At 53.0% G+C, this 23992-nt stretch overlaps 10 protein-coding genes across 10 annotated transcripts; 5 read left to right on the top strand and 5 right to left on the bottom strand.

Moving 5' to 3' along the window:
- Window positions 1-90: 90 nt before the first annotated feature.
- On the bottom strand, window positions 91-854 carry J4E85_008019 (uncharacterized protein; the record flags this gene model as incomplete). The annotated part of the gene is made up of 2 exons (XM_051472248.1): window positions 91-173; window positions 227-854. The coding sequence occupies 2 exons, from the start codon at window positions 852-854 to the stop codon at window positions 91-93; spliced, it is 711 nt and encodes a 236-aa protein (XP_051323713.1).
- An 886-nt stretch (window positions 855-1740) lies between these two features.
- J4E85_008018 (uncharacterized protein) lies at window positions 1741-3131 on the top strand (the record flags this gene model as incomplete). The annotated part of the gene is made up of 2 exons (XM_051472247.1): window positions 1741-2474; window positions 2525-3131. The coding sequence occupies 2 exons, from the start codon at window positions 1741-1743 to the stop codon at window positions 3129-3131; spliced, it is 1341 nt and encodes a 446-aa protein (XP_051323712.1).
- Window positions 3132-4815: 1684 nt separating this feature from the next.
- J4E85_008017 (uncharacterized protein) lies at window positions 4816-6690 on the top strand (the record flags this gene model as incomplete). The annotated part of the gene is made up of 2 exons (XM_051472246.1): window positions 4816-5037; window positions 5158-6690. The coding sequence occupies 2 exons, from the start codon at window positions 4816-4818 to the stop codon at window positions 6688-6690; spliced, it is 1755 nt and encodes a 584-aa protein (XP_051323711.1).
- Window positions 6691-7088: 398 nt separating this feature from the next.
- On the top strand, window positions 7089-9243 carry J4E85_008016 (uncharacterized protein; the record flags this gene model as incomplete). Its single annotated transcript, XM_051472245.1, has 2 exons — window positions 7089-7675; window positions 7722-9243. The coding sequence occupies 2 exons, from the start codon at window positions 7089-7091 to the stop codon at window positions 9241-9243; spliced, it is 2109 nt and encodes a 702-aa protein (XP_051323710.1).
- Window positions 9244-10057: 814 nt separating this feature from the next.
- On the bottom strand, window positions 10058-12022 carry J4E85_008015 (uncharacterized protein; the record flags this gene model as incomplete). The annotated part of the gene is made up of 1 exon (XM_051472244.1): window positions 10058-12022. The coding sequence occupies one exon, from the start codon at window positions 12020-12022 to the stop codon at window positions 10058-10060; it is 1965 nt and encodes a 654-aa protein (XP_051323709.1).
- A 4138-nt stretch (window positions 12023-16160) lies between these two features.
- Window positions 16161-16450, bottom strand: J4E85_008014 (uncharacterized protein; the record flags this gene model as incomplete). The annotated part of the gene is made up of 2 exons (XM_051472243.1): window positions 16161-16250; window positions 16280-16450. The coding sequence occupies 2 exons, from the start codon at window positions 16448-16450 to the stop codon at window positions 16161-16163; spliced, it is 261 nt and encodes an 86-aa protein (XP_051323708.1).
- A 1118-nt stretch (window positions 16451-17568) lies between these two features.
- J4E85_008013 (uncharacterized protein) lies at window positions 17569-18363 on the bottom strand (the record flags this gene model as incomplete). Its single annotated transcript, XM_051472242.1, has 1 exon — window positions 17569-18363. The coding sequence occupies one exon, from the start codon at window positions 18361-18363 to the stop codon at window positions 17569-17571; it is 795 nt and encodes a 264-aa protein (XP_051323707.1).
- A 460-nt stretch (window positions 18364-18823) lies between these two features.
- On the top strand, window positions 18824-19738 carry J4E85_008012 (uncharacterized protein; the record flags this gene model as incomplete). Its single annotated transcript, XM_051472241.1, has 1 exon — window positions 18824-19738. The coding sequence occupies one exon, from the start codon at window positions 18824-18826 to the stop codon at window positions 19736-19738; it is 915 nt and encodes a 304-aa protein (XP_051323706.1).
- Window positions 19739-19786: 48 nt separating this feature from the next.
- J4E85_008011 (uncharacterized protein) lies at window positions 19787-20854 on the top strand (the record flags this gene model as incomplete). The annotated part of the gene is made up of 1 exon (XM_051472240.1): window positions 19787-20854. The coding sequence occupies one exon, from the start codon at window positions 19787-19789 to the stop codon at window positions 20852-20854; it is 1068 nt and encodes a 355-aa protein (XP_051323705.1).
- Window positions 20855-22149: 1295 nt separating this feature from the next.
- J4E85_008010 (uncharacterized protein) lies at window positions 22150-23845 on the bottom strand (the record flags this gene model as incomplete). The annotated part of the gene is made up of 2 exons (XM_051472239.1): window positions 22150-23644; window positions 23694-23845. 2 exons carry the CDS (start codon window positions 23843-23845, stop codon window positions 22150-22152), a joined length of 1647 nt encoding a protein of 548 aa, XP_051323704.1.
- Between the last annotated feature and the right edge of the window lie 147 nt (window positions 23846-23992).

The raw sequence follows: 23992 nt of genomic DNA, 5'->3' as shown, positions 1-23992 counted from the left end.
TGCACTATTGGGTATCCGCCGCTGCTATTCCACCTCCCGAATTCTTTGCGCTGGCATCGGATGACACGATGTTGTTACTATGCAGAGACCTCAGTCTTGAGGTTCTTCCTTATACGTCAGCTCACCATCGTAGTGAAGCAGTTTCTTGAATTCCTGACAATGGTCTCTGTAATCTGCGTATCGAAGTTAGTGGAAACCCTAGAGGAGCATAACGATAGGTACTTACAAACCCTCATACGTTCCACAGCATCTTCAATATCAGCGTTAGTCTTGATAGACTTATCAAGCGTAATGGCCGCAGCAATATACCAGTTTGGCTTGTGCCACGGGAGGCCTTGTGGTTGCTGCTCATCTTCAACAGGGCGGGGTAGCAATCCAGTATGGAGAGCCTGCCAGGCAGCGATGCACCTAACCTGAGCCGTCGCTGACATGCGCTTCTCGAAGTTGTCTTTATCGAAGTCGAATATGTCCAAGCCTTTGGGCTGAGGAATGTTGGTGGCGTCCAGTAGGTGCATTGCTAGCCTTGCTAAGTTGTTGCGATAGCTGATCATATCGTGAATGGCGTCAAGGTTCTCTTCTGTTGGCTCAACCGTTCCACTGATAAATCCCCTGATAGCCGGATGAAATGTGTGATTGCCAGATATACTGTCTCTGCCCGGGAAGCCGTTCATATAGAGCTCGCACTCTCGCACAATGCTGCTTGCCCTGAGCTCGATAGTGCCTTGATGGTCTCGAAGAGAGGTAGATTTTTGCGCAGTGTCAGTGTCTTTGGCGTCATGTTCCAGGCCGGCATTTCCAGTAGATGACTCGACTGGTGACTGGGGGGTCACAACTGGATCCAGTGGTTCGGACATAGCGGGAAGGCGAGAATTCATGGCAGGCTAGATCTCAGTGCAGTTGATAAAAGAAGAAGTAAATCTAGTACGAGCCGATTTATATGCGTACGGGTTATTGCCGAAGCCCATACGTTGGTAGCGAAAGCAGGATGAGTGGAAGAAATCCGTGCTGAACCGTGGTTGAAAAGGTAGCAAACTATGTACCACGAGGATATCTGATGCGTTTTTGTTTGTGATACATACAGTACGAATGAAATTATATGCGGGTTGGCGTAGAATGACTACTGGATGCAGTTCAAGATGAACCGATGTTTTCGCCGCAAGAGACTTAGCTATGGCGTGTCAGACGATGCGAGATGTCGACCACCCAGCTTTTCTAAATTTCCGATTCTCAGTTTGCTGACAGTGGTGTATATCGCAGGAAGACTGTGGCGTATTGTAAAGTTTGCGGTGTCTGATCGGACGCAATCTGCGCCCGTCTCGTCTCAGGGCTCTCATGGCTTGCAAGGTCATTGCTGCGGGTTGGGAGATGGTATATCGGCAGCCGCAAGGGCGGGACAGAAGTCTGCTCTCGGACGCGACCCTGGCGACTAGACACGGTGTTCATGATTGGGGATGTCGTGCCTGCGTTACTCGCGTTCTGGGTGATGGGTTGAGGCGCGCCCGCGAAGGCCGAGGTCAACTCCGCCTGGCCTGTGCTTCTTTCCCCGCAAAGCAGCGCTCCTGGAACAGCAACTCCACGACTGAGAGCAAGCGAGTCATCAAGATGCGCGTCCCGAAGCTTGCCCTTATACCGCGAGCTTCTAGCTTGAAGCCCCCACTCGACAAATATCCAGAACGCTGATAGAGCGTCGGCGCCATCAATCCCATCCTCCACGAATTGTACCCATCGAGACCCACCACTATGTCGCTGTCGCACACGATGAACTTCTCCATCCCCGATGATCTGAAGCAATACCTCGCCGATCTCGACAAGTTCATCGACGAGAAGATCACTCCGCTCCAACACAAAGACGACAATAACCGCTTCTTCGACCACCGCCGCGAGCACGCTCGAACGGATTGGGACAACGGCGGCCTGCCGCGCAAGGAATGGGAGGAGCTATTGGCGGAGTCAAGGAGGCTGGCCGATGAAGCCGGCTTCTACAGACTGTCGCTTCCAAAGCAATACGGCGGTCAGAACAGTGCCGATGGACGAGGGAGCAACCTCTGGATGGCCGTCATCCGAGAGCATCTCGCTGCAAAGGGACTGGGCCTGTTCAACGACCTGCAGACGGAGCACTCGATGGTTGGCAACTTCCCCGACGTCATCATGCTCATGAACTTTGGCAACGAGCAGCAGAAGAAGGAGTTCATACCGCTGCGGCTGCAGGGCAAGTTCAGGATGACGTTCGGCTTGACGGAGCCCGGTCATGGCTCGGATGCGACACACATGGCGACAAAGGGGCGGCCGGAGACGAGAGATGGTGTGAAGGGATGGGTGTTGAATGGATACAAGCGGTGGCAGACTGGCATGCATCACGCTACACACTGCTCGGTCTTTGCGAGGACGTCTGGAAAGGACGGGGAGATCAAGGGCATCTCGTGCTTCGTCGTACCGGTAGAGACACCAGGCCTCAGGGCAGAGTCGTATGAGTGGTACGTCGTTTGTCCCATAGCGCTCGATACTGTTTGTTAACAACGCCCAGGACACTGAACATGCCCACCGACCACGCCACCGTCTCAATCAAAGACGTCTGGGTCCCCGAGACCGCCTTACTAGGCCCCATCCACAACGGCCTCGGCGTCGCCCAAGCCTTCGTCCACGAAAACCGCATCCGCCAAGCCGCCTCCTCGCTCGGCGCCGCCGTATACTGCGTCCAACAATCCGTCGAATACGCCAACGAGCGCGCGCCCTTCGGAACCCCTCTCTCCCACAACCAAGGCATCCAATTCCCGCTCGTCGAACTCGCCACGCAATGCGAGATGCTGCGACAGCTGATCCGGAAAACGGCGCTGGAGATGGACTCTATGCCGCACAGCGAGATTGAGAAGAAGATTGGCGATAAGGTGTCCATGTGTAATTACTACGCGAATAGGCTGTGTACGCAGGCGGCGGACCGCGCGATCCAGGTCCATGGTGGGAATGGGTATTCGCGACATTATCCGTTTGAGCATATTTGGAGACACCATCGCCGGTATAGGATTACTGAGGGGAGTGAGGAGATTCAGATGCGGAAGGTTGCTGCGTATTTGTTTGGGTTTGGGGGGAGGAAGAGTTTGGTGGATGCTACGAAGGCGGAGTCGAAGTTGTAGACCTTTCTTGTGGGGTCATGGAGGGTTTTAAAAGGCTATCCTGGCCACGTAGCTTTGTTCATAGCAGCGTACGAAGCCATTTGTTGAAACCGGGCATTGCGTCTTTCTCTGTAATCACAGGTAGTAATACCACGATTAGGAGAAACCACACGCAGAAGGCTGCGACCCAGAGCAAGGTCAATCGCAATGTGGCGCTCTTTGGTGGTGCCGGGAGCGGCTTTATTTGTTGTTTCTTCGTGACTGAAGCCGCTACTGGCGAACGAGGCACTGACGAAAGCGGTTTGGTGAGCTTGTACAAGTTCAAGGGACTGGGTGCGGCGACACGTTTGATGGATGTGCTGAGAGTCTTTGGTGGCACGGGCGGGCCTTGGTTCTGTATGCGTGGTTTTCGGTTTCGTACGTGTTGATCGCCACATCGGTTGTCAGACATTGTCGACTTGTTTGAGAGGAGAAACAGTAGAGTACACGTCTCAGGTGCTTAATGCTCATGGTATCCTCCGGTGCTGCCCAGGTGGGCTGGTGAGACGCGCGACGCTACACCGAATGCCGTTAGTAGGTGACGTAGCGGCCCAGCTGGAGAAAGAGCTGCCGACATCATCTCAACTCTCACACTTCGATGATATGCACGACAGTATGCAGTCGTATTGAAAAGCGCGTTCTTCAGTTCTGTTTCGTGTTCTTGATACTACCTTACTATATCTTCTTCAACAGACTGCATAAAGCAGCAATGTCAACGAAAAAAAGGTGGGTGTTGGTTCCGCCGTTCGATCGTCAGTAAAGGCCCCAATAAGCCTCTACCTTAGGTCTCGAGACTTTCGTTGTGGTAACCGGGCTCACGTTCCCGCATCTTCAACTATCCACTCGACGAGCCGGTTTCCCGTAGGTACCTGTCACTCAGAAGCTGGACCGGAGTCCATTGCTGGAGACGAGCTCCGCCTGCTTCCTGCCGTGTGAGATGAGCAATCCCGAAGGATATCGTTGCTCACCACCTCCCGGCGAGACCACAAACGGGCAAAGGGTAGACGCGAAGTCGCACTTCCCTTTGGCGGAGTGTGGAGAAGGTGCATGGATGTCGCCGTTCCGTCGATCGTAGGTAGCACTGCAAAAACCACAGATCGAATTCGAGCGTTGAGGTGCCGACACATAATGCTCGTCAGCGCAACGACACCTCGTGAGACCAGGGTCGTAAGCGTCCGTCAACGTCTCCACCCCAGTCCTTAACGCTTGTGAGCCGAGGTATCAGGAAGTATTGGAGAAGCTGTGTGAAAAGAGTGGAAGAAGACTTGTTAGCGAGGACGGCTGGAGCCCGCCTGCGGCTCCAGATAATGTGAACGAGGGGCTCTCGTGAAGATGACGTTACCTTGTCGGACTCTCCGATATCGTTGAGCTCGGGTCGAGCTCTTCTCGACTTCTCTCAGTCCACAGCCGAAGACGGTGTGAGGTGGAGGGTGGTGAGCAGAGTAGTTGGAAGACGGTGGGCAGACTCTTATAGACAGAAGAGCTACGGCGCGCAAGGCTGCCGCCTCCGGGCTTGGCCTTCTCCCGTCGTTCCATTGGCTGTCGCGTCTGTTTGCATTCACCTGCGCACAGACCACGCGACTGGCTAGATCCCACCAAGGGATATTCGCCAGGCTCTGAGCCCATTCTTCAACGCGAGCAGTTGTATTTTCAATTCTTTGCGACAATGGCGCCGCGAAAGTCTTCCGCAGATCCCGGAGATGGCGCGACCAAAGGCGCACTGAGCAAGCGACGATGGCAGTTCATTGAGAGCAAGCCTACCTCTGCGGGTGCCACCACTTCGACACCTGTTTCCAAGAGGCTGAAGCGACCGCCGAAATCTAAGGGAAGGAACAAAACTCAGCTCCTTGACCTCGACACCGCCTTGGTCCTCCAGATCGCCAAAGCAGTAAGTCTGATGATTATAACATGGCGTGGAGGCTGGACTACCCACATCTCTGCTCATTCAAGCTTGAGATAGCTCTGTAGTCTGCGAGCACCGATGAGAACTGGAGCTAACATTGTTCAGGTTGGTCAACACGATCTGCCCAACTTCATGCGCAGTTGTCAAGCCCTTTGGACGATCGGTCTCGAAGCCCTATACAAGAGCGCCATTCGGGTCCGCCTAGGCCCTAATTTCCCCTCAGCTAGCAGCCTCATAGGCCACGAACCGACGTTCATGTACATCGATCGCTTTACCCGAGATCTGACAATCGACATCACAGCATCTCCTTACGCGCAGGCCTATTTCCAGCTCCTGGCGCGATGCCTACAACACCTCCCATTGACTTCGTTGGTATTCACACAGCCCGGGTTATCACATGGACAACAAGACCCGATCATATCCATATTGAACGGGCTATCTTGGCTGATGCTGGAAAGCCTTCTGTGTCACCCAGCCCGTGGGAAGACTCTCCGAGCATCCTTGAGAAAGATTGACCTTCCGGAGATGTGCAATCCAATCAAGTGCCCCGGTCAATACAACGATGAAACTGTCATGGACAGCCGACTCATCCTCAAGTTCGTGTCTACCTTACTGCAGCCTGGGAAGCTTTTTGAATTTGCTTCCGCGGGTAGGAGGGGATCAGTTCATCACAACGTGGCTGGTACGCTTAGGAGAGTCGCTCGCCGTCTACTTGAGTACATCGGTGTAGGAAATCATATCGATTACTTCTACATGCGAGCTACCTTCGGCTTCCCCGACGGAGTTACCGGGACATATCGCAATCCCTTCTGGGACTTGGGATTAGAACAGACGTTCGCTGTCACTAAGCTCGTTTTTCACGATGTCAATTTCAGACATTTTCCCTTGGGCGTCTTTGGTATGTCTATCGACATATCCAGTGTGCGCTCACTTCATCTCATCCAGTCGCTATTCCTCTCGGACCTTTTCGGGCTCCTCATGACATCAAATCCCGAATCGAAGATCAACATTGAAGATCTGTGTATCCAGATAATTTGCTGGGACGAGCCCTTCCTTTGGGAAACCCACGACTCGGGGTTTACGAACTTCATCACCAGCTTTCATAGCCTACAGTCAGTTAGGATGAAAGTATGCAATAGTTGGGGTGCGCCCAGGTCCGAATACCCCAGGTTGATCGACATCTGGAGCTACCATTCCGGGCTGCGCGTTTACGACGTCGATCTCGGTAATGACAACGATCTTTCGCTTCGCTACATGGATAGCCTTGCGTCCTACTGCCCTGGGATTGAGGTCTATGGCTCTCGCGACGTTGTGCTCGGTGCTCCGATTCACGATGGAGATTGGAGCGAATTCGATGATGAAGCTCCTTATATCACCGAAACTCTCGCCGCCGGATTCCCAGAACTGAAGACGTGGAAAGTCTACTACAACACAGGACCCCTCTTCAAAAATGAAGAGGGAGATGACTTTCACCACCTTGTGGCAACCTGCCTCTTCGACTTCTTCCGCGAGGCTTGCGTGGAGTACAAGGCCGAGTGCAAGCTCAAAACCATCATCTTGATCGCACAAGATGACGTCATCCCTGAGCACATCTTCCTCCGTGAAGGCCTGTCACAGGGTCTCACGTTCAAATTTTGAGGTATACGTTGGACACAGGTGTTGTGGGCGGTCTGGAGGTTTGGGGGTTGAGGCTTACATGATGGAAATGCTTTGTATATAACTGTTCTAGAGAGGTTTGTAGGCATCTGGGTGGTTTGTTCGCGTCTTCTCGGAAGCTGGCGATGAGGTTGTAGGGTGTAACTACATATATAAACTTCAACTTCACGATATCCTGGGTTGATGTAGACGTCTCGGGTGGCCGTACTACCCGAAACTCTGGCGACCATGTGGGGGTGATCAGGTCGCTAATCTGCCAAGACGGCAAGCGCGATGACGTACCCCGCGTCGCAGGCGCAGCCGCGTCAACCATCTCTCACGTAGCCAACTATGGAGCCATTCCAAGATTCTGGTCCTACCATACTTCACTCTCCACCACAATGTCGACCCCCAAACCGCTTACGCCCGCGCAGACGCACGCCCTCTTCGATATCCTGATCCACCACCAAGTCTACTCCGAAATCGAAGCCTTCAAATACCCCCACACCATCGATCAGTATGGCTACCCCTTCCGGAAGGCAGACGGCGTCCAGTCGACGAGCCCCTTGCTACAGAACATGCTCAACAAGTTTGCGCTATGCAACCCCGCCATAAGAAACTTTGGCGAGAGCTGGTGGTCGGACAAAATCCAGACGCTAGTCGCGAGAATGGCCGAGGCGGAACTGAGTGAGAGTTACGATAAAGGCGCTATTGGAAGTCGGAAGGCCCTTGCGACGGCGGCGAGTAGCATCGCCGAGTACGTCGCAAGAGGCATGCTGGGTGGATACTCAGCAACGAAGAAGAAGGAAAGCAAGAAGGAATACGACACAAGCAAGCCGGAAGACGTCATACAAGGCTTTGAGGAATTAGTCAAGGATGCGATATACGGGGATGCTTTGGATGATCTGTATGAGAAAGTCAAGGCGACGCCAAGGCTGGAGGACCATTCCAGCAGTCTGCAGGCAGCGCACGAGTATATGCTGCTGAAGTGAGTACTCTAGATGGGTCTTCTATTCGCAAACTGACAGCCTCAGTGCCGCATCTTTCCTCCACCACGTCTTCGTCATGTCGCCCGACGGCCAATACCTCGTTCGCCTCCTCGAGAACCTGCACCGCCTCATCCCATACACCGTCGTCAAGCAGACGTTGCGCGTTGGAAATGCAGCGACGATGATCAATGGCATGGTCAGATTAGTACTGGCAAAGCTATCAGTGACGGCCATGACCAACTGGATAGGCCTTACCAACAACACCAACGACGGCATGAATCTTCTACAGCAAATTCTGTCGACAGTACTAGCATGGGACACATCCGAATTCCAAAAGCGAGCGACAAAGTTAGAGTCATCGCGTAATGCGCCCGACAAGAAGGTCTTCAAGGCACTCAAGACATACGTCTACTCTTCACGAGAGAAGCATGAGGCGGCGCGAAGCCAGTCAATATCTGAATCGAAGTCCATCGCAGCCGTCATCCTCGAAACATCCGACCCTCCATACAAGATCGATGCCGAGACCCTGAGCGAACACCAACATAGCGTAGCCATGGAATACCTCAGCACATACCTTTCGATTCGCGACCGCGAGGAACTCACCAAGGTTCTCTGCAAATCCAACCCCGATGTCTTGACTTCCACCATACGCGACGCGGTCACCGGCATGGATCCCGTCATCCGAGCCATACACAACGCTGTCGATCTTTCGGGCACTATAACCGACGCGGAAGCTTTCATCACCGACCTAATCAAGACTGCCAAGCCAAAGAAGAAGGGCACAAGGAGCCGCGAAACTTCTAAGTCAAGACCGAGCTCACCAGACCCAGCAAGCATTCTCGATCAAGAGGCAAGCGACGCCCCTACCGTGGAAGACTTCGTCCAACTACTCAAAAAGCACGCCCCTTCTATGCACAAGTTCCTACATCAAGTTACGAAGAACGCACCCGACCTCGCGCAAGATTACCTCGTCTACGCCAAACGCATATTCTCTGAATTCCGTGTCGACGAGCGCGCCAAAGAAGCCGAAGAAAGAGGCGAAGGCGGCGCAGGCAACATGACAGCACCCCTCCACTCACTCTTCGAAACTCTCAGCAAAGACAAACAAGAAGAACTAAAAACACTCCTTGACCAACACGAAAAGCATCTCACCACCCTAAAGTCCACATCACAAACCCGCCTTGAGTCAATCATGAAGCCCGCCCCCTCATCCCAAAACGGAAAAGGCACAACGCACGGCCCCGGCATGTACCTCTCGCGCTGGAACGCACTCCTCGACAGCACGCTCATCTCCCCTGCCACCATCCACGGCCCCGTGCGCAAGGGCTGGGAAGTAAAAGGCGAGCTCGACGGCAAGGGTCTCAAGACAAATAGCTCGTTACTGGATAAGGACAAGAAACGGGATCGCGTTACCGCTATGATGGCGGATGGGACGGGGGACAAGGTCGAGCGGAAAGAAAGGAAGAGAGATGGGTTAGAGGAAGAGAGTATGGAGGTTGTTTGGGAGGGCATGAGGGATGGGTGGGTGGGTGTTTGTAGGGGGTTGGAGGTTATGGGGCCGGAGTAGGGGGGGTTTCTTGATGGGAAGGGAGGGGGTTGTTGTTGTTGGGTATGGTGAGGTGGGTTACGAGGGTGCTTGCTTGTATAGACACAGACAGACGGGGAAGGGTATACGGTATACGCTACATACATCGATGGTCAAAGGCTGTAATTACTACAATTGGATAAATCGTCTCGACTGCACACACCCGTCTTCCTTGCCAAAGTTCACGCGTAACCCAACAACGGGGCATCAGCCCGTACTTCGTTAGCCAAGCCGCGACATCCTGCATCTCGTGCGTAATGGCGCTCGGGAAGACTGTCTTACCGCAGGAACCCACGGATCCGCCGGCTGGGTGCTTCGACGTCGTTCGTGCAGATCACCGGATGCCGGGTGAAGCCGAGAACCGAGCCAGGAGATTGCCTTTGTCTCGTGACTTTAGCTACTGATATCGTTTTGGTCATGGTACTTGTGGTTTACGGGATGTGTTGAATCATGGTGCTTGTGGTTTACAGGATTTGTGGTCTTGTGATTGTGTTGGTTTTGTGATGGCGGGTGACGTGTGCTCGAGCACATCATAGGGATGGGTGCGGGACGTTGCGGATCTGAGCTTTGAGCGTTAACGCCTTTGTTCTGCATATGAGAGTTCAAACATCGTTTTTGAGAAGAAAATGCTGTGTATGTGTGTAGAAGTATCATATTCATATCCTTTACTAGTCTAAATCATAAAAGTGTGAATGGTATCTCGTTAAACATGCATACAACCCAACCCCGTCGTCTAAAACAAGAAGAGAAAATAACGCCTCGAACCTCCCTATTGGTAGCTATATGAGGTAAATGTTTAAACCAGGACCATCTTTCCCAAAGCGTCCAGATCAGGTACTCGGAACCCGGACTCACCCTCACCCCAAGCTACCACTCCTACACTGACTGTCCACGCCACAACCACCATACGCGCAACAAAAGCAATGGTACCAACGTCCAGCGGCAGGTCGGATTTGAGCACATGCTCTATCTGCTTCGCTAGACTCCTCTCTTTCTCATCCATCGATGTTGTGAGCGCTGGGCTCGCCTCCGTGATATCAGATGAAAAGGTGCTGGAACGGTTCGAATAACGAGTACTGCGACGTGATGATGTGGATTGGCGCTTGCGCTGTTGCTGTTGTGGGTCAGATGGCGATGCTGATACCGGCGAACACACTGTCTCTGCGCTTTTACTAGCAGGAGTGGAGGAAGTGTGCGCCGCGACGGCTTGTTGGTACGCCCGTCGCAATTCTTGCTTCGTTGCTTCCTGGACTGCAGCGAGTGCGTCTTGCGCCTTCAGGTCTGGAACAAGGGCCATGAGGCGCTCTAGGAGGGTGGTGTAGCGTGACATGCGGGCTGTCTTGTCGGCGAGAGAGTCAGGTGTTGTTGGGTCGCTGGCGAGTCTACCGAGGCGTTCGCGCTCGCGGAAGAGGAGACCCGCGTTTTGAGGTTCGTAGAGAGGCCCGAAGATGTTGAGGTGGGGTGTGTGGCGGTGCACTTTGTCCACGAGCTGCTCGAGGCGCTGGAGTAGCCGGGCGTGAGGGAGGCCAGCGGAAGCGATGAACTGAACGGTCTTGATCAGTGGTGAGGACGCTAGGGGTGCAAGGCCGCCGGAGAACGGTAGTGATGCTATGGCGTCTAGTAAGGTGTTTGAGGTATGGACTTCGGTCGATGTGGCGAGGATGTGGAATCGTGCTTCGCGGGAACTGGGTAGCGAAGCGAGGAACTTGGATTGTGGCGTTCTTGCGACATATGGGTGTGTGTATAGAGACGCTCCTGCTTGTAATGCCTCAAAAGATTCATCTGTAATGAGAATGCTGTGAACGCCGATCTTGTCTTGCGAGTATGGAAGAGAGCCAGCTGCAAGGTGCTTTGCGAAGAGTGGTGAAGTGCCTGAGCCTTGGGCGTGCCGTTGCGATCTGCTGCGCTTTTGTTGTGTGAGCGTGACCTGGTGTTTGGCGTCTGTCGTTGGCGAAAGAGCCATCGAGATGCCGAAGGCACCAGTCTCCGATGACGCGTCTTGTTGGTCAGCGCTGTTGATCAACTGGCTTCCCAGTATTACTGAGAGTGCCGCAAGTTCGGCAGCTGAGACCTTGATGCTCAATTTTCCATCTTCGTACTTTGCAGTCTGACCATCTTTCACCCAAGCCCGCTGTATAGCCTTCTGATCATCGTCTCGCAGTCCATTGTGCATCGATACCAAGGCAGACGCCGGCTTCTTAACGGATAAGCCCCTAGCCAAACCCATCTCAACCACCGATAAATCTAAGCTCTTTCTCGCAGTCTTTGGGCTAGGGTCCGCTCGCCGAACATTGGACATCGACTTTGACCGCCCCACGCCGCCCGCAGGTTTCTTTGCTCGAGCAAGGAACTTCGTCATGTCTCCGGGGTATGACGATCGCTCTGAGATTGGTCTGTTTCGAACTTCGTTCGCGAACGCATCGTACAAGGTTTCGAGTGGTATCCGTCCGGGATGTCCTTGGAGGTTGGTAAACAATGCGGAGGAAAACAAACCCTCATCGCCAGCCTTGATGATGCCCGACAATGTTGGCACCCAATGTCCTTTGCTATGGCTTTGCTTTGGGGTCAAGAATCTCTTCCACGAGCTGGAGATTTGCGTGAGCTGAACCTGTCGTTCAGTCTTGCCGTCCGTAGTGAACATTTCGTCTGTTGTTGTAGTCTTGGGCTGCTTGTGCAGGAGGAAGCGTGTAACGAGTGCCATGGCAGCGACAAAGCAGAGTCCAAGTACGACGCTCGCTGCGACTATTTCTTTCGTGTGCATTCTAGATTTGGCGGGTGTTGTCTCTTATACAAAATGTCGCTTGTTGTTAGTAGGCCGTTAGACCCTGGCAGGTCTGACAGGAGGTAACCTTGTCGCCCAATCGGAATGCAGGGAAGCGGCAACTAATCCCTGGGTCGCTGTCTCGGACATGCTGGCAGCCGCTTCCTTCGTGAAGATGGTGCCAGGCGGCCAGGAGTCATCCATCATTCGTCAGCGCATCGTCCTGTCCCGTGGTTCGCTTCATTTGTCAGATAGTCATCGAAGCGGTCCTCTTCCTGCAGAGACAGCACGCTGACCGTCAAGTCAAATAGCGAGCACGTGTATCGCGGGTACTGTAAGCTTCAGGAATGCCTGCAATAGCCACGTCTGGATGTTTGCATATCCAAAACAACGTGCGCCTTTGGCTGCTGTCTCAAACAGTCCGGCAGCCAGACCTGTGAGATCAGAACATGATTTCCAACGACGCAGATCCTGATATCCACGCGACCCCACACGTCAAATCAGAGTTTGGCTCCACGGTTGCAACTGTTTCTGCCCTACAGGATCATCGTGGCCAGCGGAGCGTCGGACAAGGAAGGGACGAAAAGAGGCTCGACGCACGGGCCCTCTATGATGGCATCCCCACGAGGTTTGGGTTGGAGAAGCGCCGAAATCGCCAAAGCGAATTACCGTTTCCTAGGTTTCAATGCGATGTAAACAACCGTGCCTGATGGAATAGGAGACAGGCATAGTTGCGACGTCATAAGAGGTCGGGATAAGATGGGAGCCGCGAAGCTTAGCAGGTGAGTTGCAACCCCTCAGATCCAGGGTGCAAAATGCTCCGCCGGCCCACATCGGTACGCAGCGAAGATCTCCGAACACCACCAATAAAATTCAGTGCAAGGAACAGATTTTTTGTCCGCAACTGCGATCGTCTGTTCTGGAACTGCAGAACACATCGCGACCGGATCTTGCGGATGGTCGCGACCCGAGACGCCCGGGAACTTCAGCTCGGCCTCTCGTGATGCGCGCGGAGTAGGAAAGTCAGAGTATTCGGCCAACCGCACATCACGCAACAAGAACTTCCTGGACGTTCCTTCCAAAGCCGGATATGCAGTGACTGACTGAACGGTGAAAGAACTAACCGGAGTTGGCCGCGTGGATAAGTGCGTTCCTCTGATTCATACGGCTTTCGGTGTTTACGGGAGCGCAACCATCTTCGTCAGCAGCCCGCTTCTGACTCTAGCTTAGATCGCTTTGCTATGAATGTTTATCACAAGAGATGGATGCACCGCTCGGCTTGAATTCCACCCTCTTTAGGTGCAGATGTCGTCGCATTAGAGGCCTGTGGAATCCAGAGAGGTTCCAGGTGACTGCTTAGTGTTGCGACCTTGGCGATATGTTCCAATAAGCTCTTGTACCCTGAGGAGTTTCTTCTGAGATAGCAGGATGGGTATGGGATGGTTGAAGATCAAGATGACATGTGCGCGGACGGAAAACATGGTCAGACACTGTCGAACCCGGAACTTGCATGTCGTGCTATACGGGAGTCGCTGTGACAGGCCGGACAAGCGGGGCGAACGAGCTGCAGCAGCGCCAACGGTACATATCCAATATAGCACTCCAACCATACCATTCCACACGTTTGCGAGGTCGGTACGTTCTAGAGTCTGCATCAACTCTTCGCAGATGTGGGTTGTAAGTGAGATCTGGCTGCTATGTGGCTCAGCTCCAGTTTGGACACAAAACGGGTAGCGACTTGATGTCGCAGCAACAGAGAAAGGCAAGCGGCGTACGATAGAAGTCGTGTAGATCGTGGCAGCGAGACGACACGCCTCATAGACCCAATCGCAGGAGTTTGGGTGATCTGGAGTGTAAGCCGGGGGTAGATTTGCTAATCGATCGCAAATTCCAGCCACTCTTGTCTTATATTCGACTTCTTTGGAAGGCGGATAGGCTAGATGAACGTCTTTAGCATCGCCAGCGGGCTCAAGTGCTGTGTTTTGCGCCAGGAATAGGTCGGTCAAGTCGCGCATATCTCGAAGTAGGCCATATGTGGTAGATGAGCAACGCTCTTCGTTGAGAAGATTTCGGAACTCAGGCCCTGGGCAGAATAATGGGGATTCTGGTATTGCGACATCTGCGTTATCGTTGACCGATTCATACTTTGCAGGCTCACACAACGCAAAGGTCGGCAGGGGTTGGGCTTCGTAAATTAGGTCGCAGTGGAAACAACACCTGAAAGCATTATTAGTCTGCACTCTTTATCAGGAGGTCATGAAGCTTACGCAGTAGTAAATTGCGCGATCATCGCCCTACCGGTCTTTTCCAGGTCGCCGCACAGGAGTATCATTTGTTCGATGCCTCGTTCGTGACACCGGATCGTGGGCTCATCACAGCTCCACATGTCGCCTCCCAGCAAGTGAAGCATCACCAGGAGGGTTGACACGGTGTCCTCCCGGGTGAACGACTGAAGCCGAAGCCTGATCATGACCAGGGTTTCATCCCTGACAAGCCTAGTCCTTGTACTTTCGCCTGGAATCTTTGCGAGCATATCGAGCCAAGTACATGTCACGGACCCGATACCACTGAGCATTACATGGGGATGAACATTCATTTCGGGTGCCCATGCCTTGACAAATGCTTCTGTCCCGAACGCCCGCATGACTGTAAGTGTCAGCCATTGAACCAGAGCATATGACGTGAAAAGTCTGGAAGATTTTGTACACCTACATGCACGCAAGATGAAACCGCTGTTCAAACTAGGGTTCTCGAATTGGGGCAACACCTTGAAAGGGTCAAACCCGTCTCCGATCTGAGAGAAAGTGGTCGTGAATAACCGAATCTTGCGTTCTTCTTGGCTCTCAGTGTACTCGTATCCAACAACCTTTTGGAAGCTTATACTCTGCCTTCGGCCTGAGCGAGTTTGCCGACAGCGTTCAAACGCAGCATCACAAGCCTCAGCACCGCTCGCTTCCTTTGGGGACCTCGTAGTCGGTACATGAGTTTGCTGATCATATTCATAAGGAACAAGCGCTCTCAGTGTTCTTTCTGGGGAAAGTAATTGAGCTTGAGTCGTCGTGAGCTCGACCTGCTCGCCGACTATTGGTTCAGTGTAAAGAGGTGGTACTATTTTGTGCTGTTCCCGAGGTGCTGCGTGGCTGTTGTTCATCTTGTTCCTATGATACCTCATCGCCTGCGAACGGACGCTTCGTCTTGTCTCCCCGTCCTTGAATTGAGTAGGGTCTGTCGCGGTAAGGAAGCGAAGTTGAAAAGGTCCATCGAGCTTTCCACGGCGACGCGCCGCTCTCGTTGTGGCGCGAACAGTCTTTGGCCAAGCATCGTTTCCAGACTGGCGATTTGTGACAGCGGGTAAAGCGATATCAAGCTGGGAGGTCGCGATGTCACTTTTGCTGGTCGGGGTTATGCTGGAAGCCATGGATATTGGCGTGGTGTGGTGCCCCAGAATGCCAAGAGAAAGCGGGGTCTGGCTCAGCGAGGGAAGTAGCCACGATGCCACGCAGCATCCAGCGCCCACAATACCTCTACACCTATGTGTTCGTCGCCGAAGAAGGAACCGCGCTTTTATATGAAGCTGGGGCCGGGGTTTGTATCAGCCGAGGCTGGCATGTCGGTGAGCCGCCCATGCAAGGCACTACATGCGTTCACGGGTAGTACGCCACCGCATCGCTTGCGTCGGGGGACCACGCCGCGATATGATAGAGCAATAAGCGTACAGCCTCGCACTAGCCAAGACAATGGTGGCCTGACGATACTAGAGTTCCGACCAATCCAATGGATTAAGAGAAAAGCTTCCAGGATCACCGACATCCTTTTAACACGCGCATTGGGACGTCAACAACTTAGCCAAGATCTTCCGCACAGCCCTCCCAAAGTCAATGAGCAACTGCCACAATATAACACCATCGCTCTGATCAGTAATCCGACTCTGGTCCGCTGTCAATAGAGGCGAATCCTCCGCTATCGACACAGCCGCGTCCCCATGCCATGCGACACCAGCTGGCCGTATCGTCTCGTTGCTACCAAACGACTCCACCATCCTGCGTTCATCAACGAACATGTAGTCACAAGGCAGGATAACTCCTAGAATCTCGTGAGCTTCTCAATTTTCCTCCCTCCGGTCCTGTACAACACACCTTCACGCCTCAGCTTCACTCGAGCTTCGTGCCACCGCTCCTCGTCGATCAAGCTCGGCGCATCGTACAAGCTTGGCGACAGCGAATTGGGGCTGAACGGCGCAGGTATGAACCGGCGCACGTGCTCCAGAGCTTGCGATGCGGTTTCGCCTTTGTAGAACATGCGCCGCTTAACTTGTGGCGCAACATAACGGCCGTCTGGCAAGTCGTATAGCAGGCGATACTGCTCTTCGAGATTGAAATTGTCGAGGTCGTCGATATAATAGTTCGCGACGTAGCCGTGGGTAGTCATGGTGCTTCGGCTCATGGCGCAAGCGGTATACGCGTGGAATTTGAGAACTCACCCAGAAAGTCGAAGAAAGAGCCGTGGCTCAATAGCATCTTCCGATTGCGTTTATTGAAGTAGACATGTCGTCGAAGCATCTTCGTTGGTCCTCTGACGGCGTCAAACGGCACCCTTGCAAACCGCGCGCTGCGACGAACGGAAGACGAACGAGAGAAAGAAAGAAGGAGATGGTCTAAGTGCATCCGCAAACCTACGCGACTATTACTACCTCATACACAAAACAAACTGAACAGGTCTGCGGACTACATTAAGACAAAAACCTATAAAGTAGGTAATCTAAGGTTAACGTAGGCTCAAGGGTGTTTATTTTTTACTAGGTTAACGTGTTACTATACTGTTGTTCCCCAGAACGTCGCCCTCACACCTCCAACGCACTACCATCCAGCGTCACCCCCATCACCCCGACTCTCCTCCCAAACCTCACTAACCGCCGACCTATCTGGATGTGACTGCATCCTCGGCATTCCAACCGATTCTGTCTCAACATAATACCCCTCTTCCTCCTTGAACTCAAGGAGGTATCTCCCATTAACAGGCCCAAATTGCTGGACTATCCGTATCTTGTTGAAGAAAGTTTGATTTGGTCTTCGGTGTGGGAATTCGCCTAGAGGGAGGCATGTCTGATCAGAGACATTCGATAGCCATTTTTCGATTCGGGGGCTCGTGGCCATTGCTTTGTATGCGACGAGCGTGCGGAAGCTGTTTGCTGGTTCGAGGATTTGTGTTGTGGTAGTTTGCTGGCTATCGGAGGTTGTTGAGTAGCTTGTTTCTGACGCCATCTTGGGGGTTGATGAGTACAGAGAGTTTGCGCGGCGTGGGTGGTGCGGTGTTCGAATACACCTAGCTGCTACGTAGGGTTTGTAGTAGTGTACGCTATGCAGTGCGCGACCTTTGTATGCTCTTGGAGGTGCTGAACGTGTTCGATTCAAATTTGGTGAAGTGTTTGTAGTTGTGGGAAGGGTTTTGGTATCTGAGTGTGGAACGGCGAGAGAAGACCATACTTATGAAATTCCTGTCTCTCATTCTTTGGTTACCACGCGACCCACCCATACGCAACGAGCCACTCACAACTTTCCTAAAGCTTTGAATGCGAGCCGAATTTCCTTCCTATAGAAATCCTCGGCAATGTAATATCTCTCCCCTCTCAAAATCTCCTTCACTCGCTTAGGCTTTGCTCGTAGTTCCACGCGCCTCTCTACTGGCTCGTATTTCTCAACTTTCTCTCCGCCTGCGCCAGAGCTATCGGTGACGATAGCGAAGATCTTGATCACTGCAACTCTATCCTGGAATACGATTTCTTCCGCCTCAATACCAATTTGAGTATTTCGCAAGATATCCGCACCGGTATACTCGATCACGCCGGGCGCGGATGTGAAGTAGTTACCAATGCAGGTGCCGAAGTAGTTGATAGCCTTGTTGAAGAGGGAGGAGAGACGACTCGGAGGTACCGGGACTGATTCCGCATGCGTTCGCGAGGAAGGGCTGTTCGCTGCTTCCCGAGATGGTGTTGAGTCCAGATGAAAGTCAGGTGGGCCGGCAAGGCCTGCGAGGGCATTCGGGCTGGGTAGCGTTGGTGCAGCCCAGGGTGCGCGTTCGTGCCATACACCTTCATCGATATCTGCACCTGCAGCTCCACTAGTCTCAAACTTTTCCATGTCGTTCAATGGTGTGCGATCGTTGTCTTTAGCCTCGACGGCATCAGAATACGGCGTGATAACTTCTCTGTCCGTCATCAGGTCAACCAAGTGTTTTGTGCGATCCATGAATGGTGATTGTGGAGAAAGCGCGCCCATTCTTGACTGTGCCTCGGGTTCTATGACTCGCTGCTCTTTTGGCGGTGACTGGTCTGCTTCATCCATGGTTGAGATGGCTGAATGCCAATGAAACGCGGCTCATACGTTTAGGAAAAGCTCGAGGCAGCCGCGCTATGGCGTTGTAGGGCTATGCTGCGCAGTTGCAAGTAGTGAATGAGACTCAATGGAAGTTAAAACTCGAAGTTCTAAGAGTGAAGATCGCACATGAAGAAAGCGGTGGCATTGAAATGAACACAGCGTGTGAGCGATGAGTGGTGAATGTCTCATAGCTAGAGACACATCGAGAGTGTGTACACTCAATTCTGCTATCCACATGTCGTGGCAGATGCGTCACAACACCTATTCCTGAGTTAACATACACACAACTACTAAATTGCTGGCAGACAGTGACATGTACACTATATTTGCCCGCTAATTCATACCCAGGTAGTGGTCGATAAATAAGTCTCGAAGTCTCTTCTTACCAAATGTCTCAACCGCTACGACTACACCTCACGACGCCAATATGTCAGACTCGCCAAAAACTCCAGATGCACTCAAAAAAGCACTCCCCAGTAATCCTCGGTTAGAGATCCCTCGCCCCTTGTTTCAACGCGAGACTACCGCCGTTGACCCCTCGGAATGGCAAGCTTACACACCGAAGACTTCGCATGGGTTCATAGCCATGCATACCTCCACACCCGAGGACATGCATGAGAACAGGGGTAATGGAACGCCTACAGCAGTCAAGGATTACTTCTCAGTGCCAAAAAAGAAGCATAATCCTATTCTTTCTCCTAACCCTGCGCCGTACGAACCGCATGGTTTCTTGCCACTTTGTTCTGTTGCGGCCGTTGAAGTGGATACGACCGATTACTTCGGGCCCTCAGACATGACTGGTAAAAGTGATATTGGAAGTGCAAGCTGCGCTGCTCCGGGTATGGCCAAGGATGTCGAGTGTAACGATGCTCGTCTACTAGAAAGTCATTATAGCGAGCGCGATGTCGCGCCTAAGCCAGAAGAAGAACAAGGTGCTGCAAAGGAACCTGAGGTCGGATTGCGCGGTGGCAGTGGCGAAGAACTTTGCGACGGAGACAAAGAGACGGTCGATCATCCACCTGCAGGCGACGTGCCCGACCCGAGACACCATCAACGCACAGTCGAAGCTAATTCCGCGATCGCTTTATCGCCCACCGAAATAGCCCAGAAAGATTATACCGAAGAATGGAATCCTGTTCCGGCGCTCAATAGAGCGCTCGAACAGATGTTACAAGAGGTCGCAACCGTTTGTAATCTGGCATTAGAGATGAACGTGGCCGCCAACGTTCCTCCCAGCACAGAAGACGCGGTCGACAACACTTCGGAATGTGACGACGCTGAAACGCCATCACAGCTGCCAACAGATCGATCTGATGATTCTGACAGCGCTCATGTGGCATGACTACATGATAGCCCAGAATACGACGAGATCAAGCCAGTATCCACAGAGATGAGCGCTGCGAACATGGACGAGACCACTCTTCCAGAAACCGAGAAACCATCTCCAGTGATCCGCCGAAAGCTCAGAAAGAACTGGAAGAGGCTGGCGCCGCTCGAAGGCCACACTGGAAGACTCTTTGACACGATGCAGCATACAGACAATCGAACACTCATCGCATTGAAGTCCGGGTTCACAGTCGACATCGTGAATGCCGACACTAAGAAACCATACGTTCGCAACGTTCCGCTTCGCATGCTATGGCATTTCTGCGGCACCTCCGTCCTCGATCGCTTCATACCAGACCGGGACGGGCGCCCTGATCAGTTGAAGATACCCGTGGAAGAAGCCGAGAAAGCTGGAGTCGCAAGAGTAATGCGATACATGCGTCGCGCGTGCAAAGCAGCTAGCGTACGGCCCACAGGTGAGCTACGCGTACCACCCAGCCTGGCCGCCGGTATCGAGACCATCCGCGCATGCCGTGTATTTAGTTTGCACGCTGATGCCGACCGGCTCGAAGACGTGATGATCGACGAGTGGATAGGCAACGAAGCTTGGTACATGACGGACGAGCATGTCGAGCTGATCTGGGATGGGTATCACGGTAGTCTTCGCGACACCGTTTTCGGGGATGTAATTGTCTGGTTCGTATTAACAGAAGTGCAAGATAAGTCGCATCCTCTCGCGGAGGAGATACGGTGGATGCTGGAGCAAGACGAGTACGAGACGTTGAAGGCAAGGGTTACGGAGGAGGTGCAGAGGAAGATATGGAGACTGGAGGATCATGACCAGTTCTTGGGACGATGCCAGTGGGAGCGGGCGGAGCAGGTGCGGAAGGAGGAAGAGCGTGCCAATCGGTTATTGCGAGGTCATCATCAAGGCCCGCTTTCGATGTCTGACGAAGAGCAGGCGGATTTCCATCATGGAACCAGCGCGAAAGCTCTTGGTATCGAGATGATGCAAGCGGGATCATGGGATGGCGGAGGCATAGGGGTCCTTCCAGATGTTCCAGTCCAATCTCCTGATCTGACGAGGGCTGGAGCTGACACCCCTGTCCCGCATTCGCTTGGTCGATATTGATGTGAGCTTTTGGTATCATGGGCGGGCCAAAACTTTGGGACTCGCTGGTAGTTTTGTGTTTTGTGTTTGACCGACGTTAGTTTCTTAGCTAGTATCAATATGCTCGTGTTACATCTGCAATGCCAACTACTGGAACGGTGCGATCGTGAGAAGATGCGGTCCAAGAGAAATCCTCCACATTTTGAGGTGCAAGATGACATGAGAAAGAGACGAATTGCGAGGTTGCTGCGCGCGTGGCAATTCAGTCACCGTGGTTTTGTGAGGGTCGAGCTGATGTTCGCAGCCGCGGAAACATGCGGAAGGTAGGTAGCATCAATTGAGGTGCGAGCGGTGACGTCACATGTGTGCGAAACCACCAACCGGGCAACACCCAACCCGTCAATGTCACCGTAATGTGATCCCACATAGACGACCCATCAAGACATCGCTAGAAACCTACAGCTATTACATCCTGATCTCAATCCTTGCGCCCTTCAAACCCCTTGTCCATTTCTCTCCTCATCCATATACTTCTGCAACACCTCCAAAGCTCTTGCTTCAAACAGCCTCCGCAGATGTCGGCGGCCTGTCTCCATTATCAAAGGAGTATCCCGCTTTAAATCTTCAGCGTCAACATCCACAGCAATAGTCATGGTTGCACGCGCAGTGGGCACCAGTGAGTCAGGCAGTCGTCCAAATCCGCAACCACTTACATCGAGCATATAGCTACTGTTCCACGGGTCGCCGCTTCGATGCAATTGTCCGTCTTGGCCACGTCGGTAGAACGTTCGCTCTGAGGAAGAGTTTGCGAAGGTGTTAACGAGAGGGTTGTAATCATCGTATGCAGGCCCATTGAGCGGAGCTGGCAGCAGACCATCGTTTGAAATTGCAGGAGTCGCGTTGAGTTCGGCGTTGTTGGTTGGTTGCTGCGTCGGGAAAGCTGTGTTGCTTGTATCCATCTCTGATATTTTGTCAAGTTGGCAAATAGGACGCAGTCGTTGGAGGTGTAGGCTTATGTTTGGATAATGAGCGCAGGTCTGCGTCTTATACATGATGTACGATGTGAGTGATCACGCATGATGGTCTCTTAGTCATGAGAGTCCGGGGTGTTGTGATATGTCTTGTGGATACGGCAGATAAAGCATATGACCCCTTGAAAATGTAGGAGTGTACTGATGTCATCTATTAGTAACTGAGAAAGTATCGTCGGTGTCGAGCTCCGGTAGATACTGAAAGTTCGATGTTCGTATGAATCGGCGGCGTTCTATGGGGGTATGTTTGTTAACAGATGCGGACGCCTCGGAACCTTTGCCAGGTCATGTAAAATCGTAGACAACCAACGCCTGACTGCCCTCGCTCTTCTCTCTCAGCACTATGACGTTCTGTTCGTCGAAGCCGACCCAACCACGACTGACGGAAGAGTCGTCAAAGCCTTGGTCAAGCGCAAACCGTAGGCCCACTTGCTGCCCCGAGTCGTCGTCCTGGGTGTACTCTTCACTGGTTTTGGATGGCTGTACGCGAACGCTTAATTGTCCATTTCTTGAGCGCTTGCGGTTCGCGGAGGAGTTCATACCGCCCTCTAGATCCCATACCCGTAGCTCGTCCCCTCGTCTGCTCACGGACACAGCCTTGCCGCGCATGCCGACATGGGCGCCGGATATCGAAGACGTGTGACCCCAGAGGCGGTTGCCGGAGCTGATCGATAGTGCTTGTGATGTCGATCGGACGAGGTAGAGCGATAGTGTGTTATCGGGATGCGCGACGAGAAGATACGGATGGGAGTACGACATGGAGGTAGGTTTCGATCTGCTCGGCCCGCTCGGTGCTAGGGCTTCATCGGCGCGATCTGGTAAAGGTGACGACGAGCGTGCTGATGAAGAGGCCGCGCGGTATGTAGAGAGTGTAAATGAGTGTTCGTCCGCCGCAGTAGCCAGCCGTGACTCGATTAGGTCGCCTTTGTGTGACAGTATGAGCTCCTGCACACCAACAGTCCAGCCGGACAAGTACGTCGGCAAAGAGTATGCGATCGCGGCGGTCATGGTATGTGCTGTTGTGCGCAGCGATAACGAGACAGGTGGCCATGCGGTGTTCGATCGTAGGGAGTATAGCAGCTTCGGTGCCTCTAATAGCCCGAACGTGCCAGGCACCTCTTCAAAAGCGTATAATGAGAGGAGGTGGTCTTCGGTCATCGTAAGGAGATAAGGCGACGAGTATGCGAGGGCCGACAGCATTCCGTTTGTTGACGGCGGATGGGTGAAGACATTCGTGAACTTCTTGCGATTCGTCCTAAGTGCGTAAATGGAGAAGGAGCCGTCTTCGAAGCCTATGACAACTCGCTCCGTGCCATCGTCCGTATTCGAGGCATCTATGGCCATGGATATCGGTAACCGAGCCATATCTGTTTCACCAGATAGTTCCGTGGATGCCAGTAGCTCCCTATCATTCTTCGACTTCCATGCTCGCAAGCCCGACATGGAGTCGGCAGCATAGATGATGCTGTTAGACATCATGACGAGCAGCGGTGGGTCTGGAGGCCTTTCAGCGACCACAATCTCACTGACGGCGCATTGTCCCTGAGTCCAGTTATGCCGCAACCGATATTGCTGCTTCCAGTTCGTCTGTGTCCCATCTTTGACTAAGTAGCCGTCTTCTAGCCATTTCGATAGCCGCGAGGAGTAGTGTAGCCGATTCGGGTTGGCAGGGCCTCTGATGCCTGGTATGCGCGACGCTCGAGGGAGGACGAATGTGCGGTAGTAAGCGGCTTTCCATAATTCCGAATCGACCGAAAGGCGACTGAACTTCTTCGACACCCTGTAACAGTTAGCGAATGTCGCCATGTAGCGAAGATGACGTTACCTACCTTTGGCATACTAGCAGCGAGGGTACGGGCACGAAAGACAGTATGCGCACAAGCAACTCCTCGCTCAATCGAGAGAGTTTGTCGGGATGTAAAAGCCGCTGTACTTTGGCTGGATGCTCGCCGTCATCATCGCCATCGTATGCGCGCTTCATAATACCGGGCTATGGCTGTCGTGTCGGCGGCGAATGCGCCTCGGGATGTCGGAATGGCACCATGTCTTATCGCTATCGCAGAGTGTCTGTGCGTACGCGTGACTGCGCGCTCCACTAGCGCGTATCTTTCGTAGTTGCCGCCTAATG

Source organism: Alternaria conjuncta (genome assembly GCF_024043145.1).
Source record: "Alternaria conjuncta strain BMP 0040 chromosome Unknown scaffold_12, whole genome shotgun sequence".
NCBI classification, from domain to species: domain Eukaryota; kingdom Fungi; phylum Ascomycota; class Dothideomycetes; order Pleosporales; family Pleosporaceae; genus Alternaria; species Alternaria conjuncta.
Note: the sequence above shows the minus strand (reverse complement) of the source record. Positions and strands in the feature narration are given on the sequence as shown.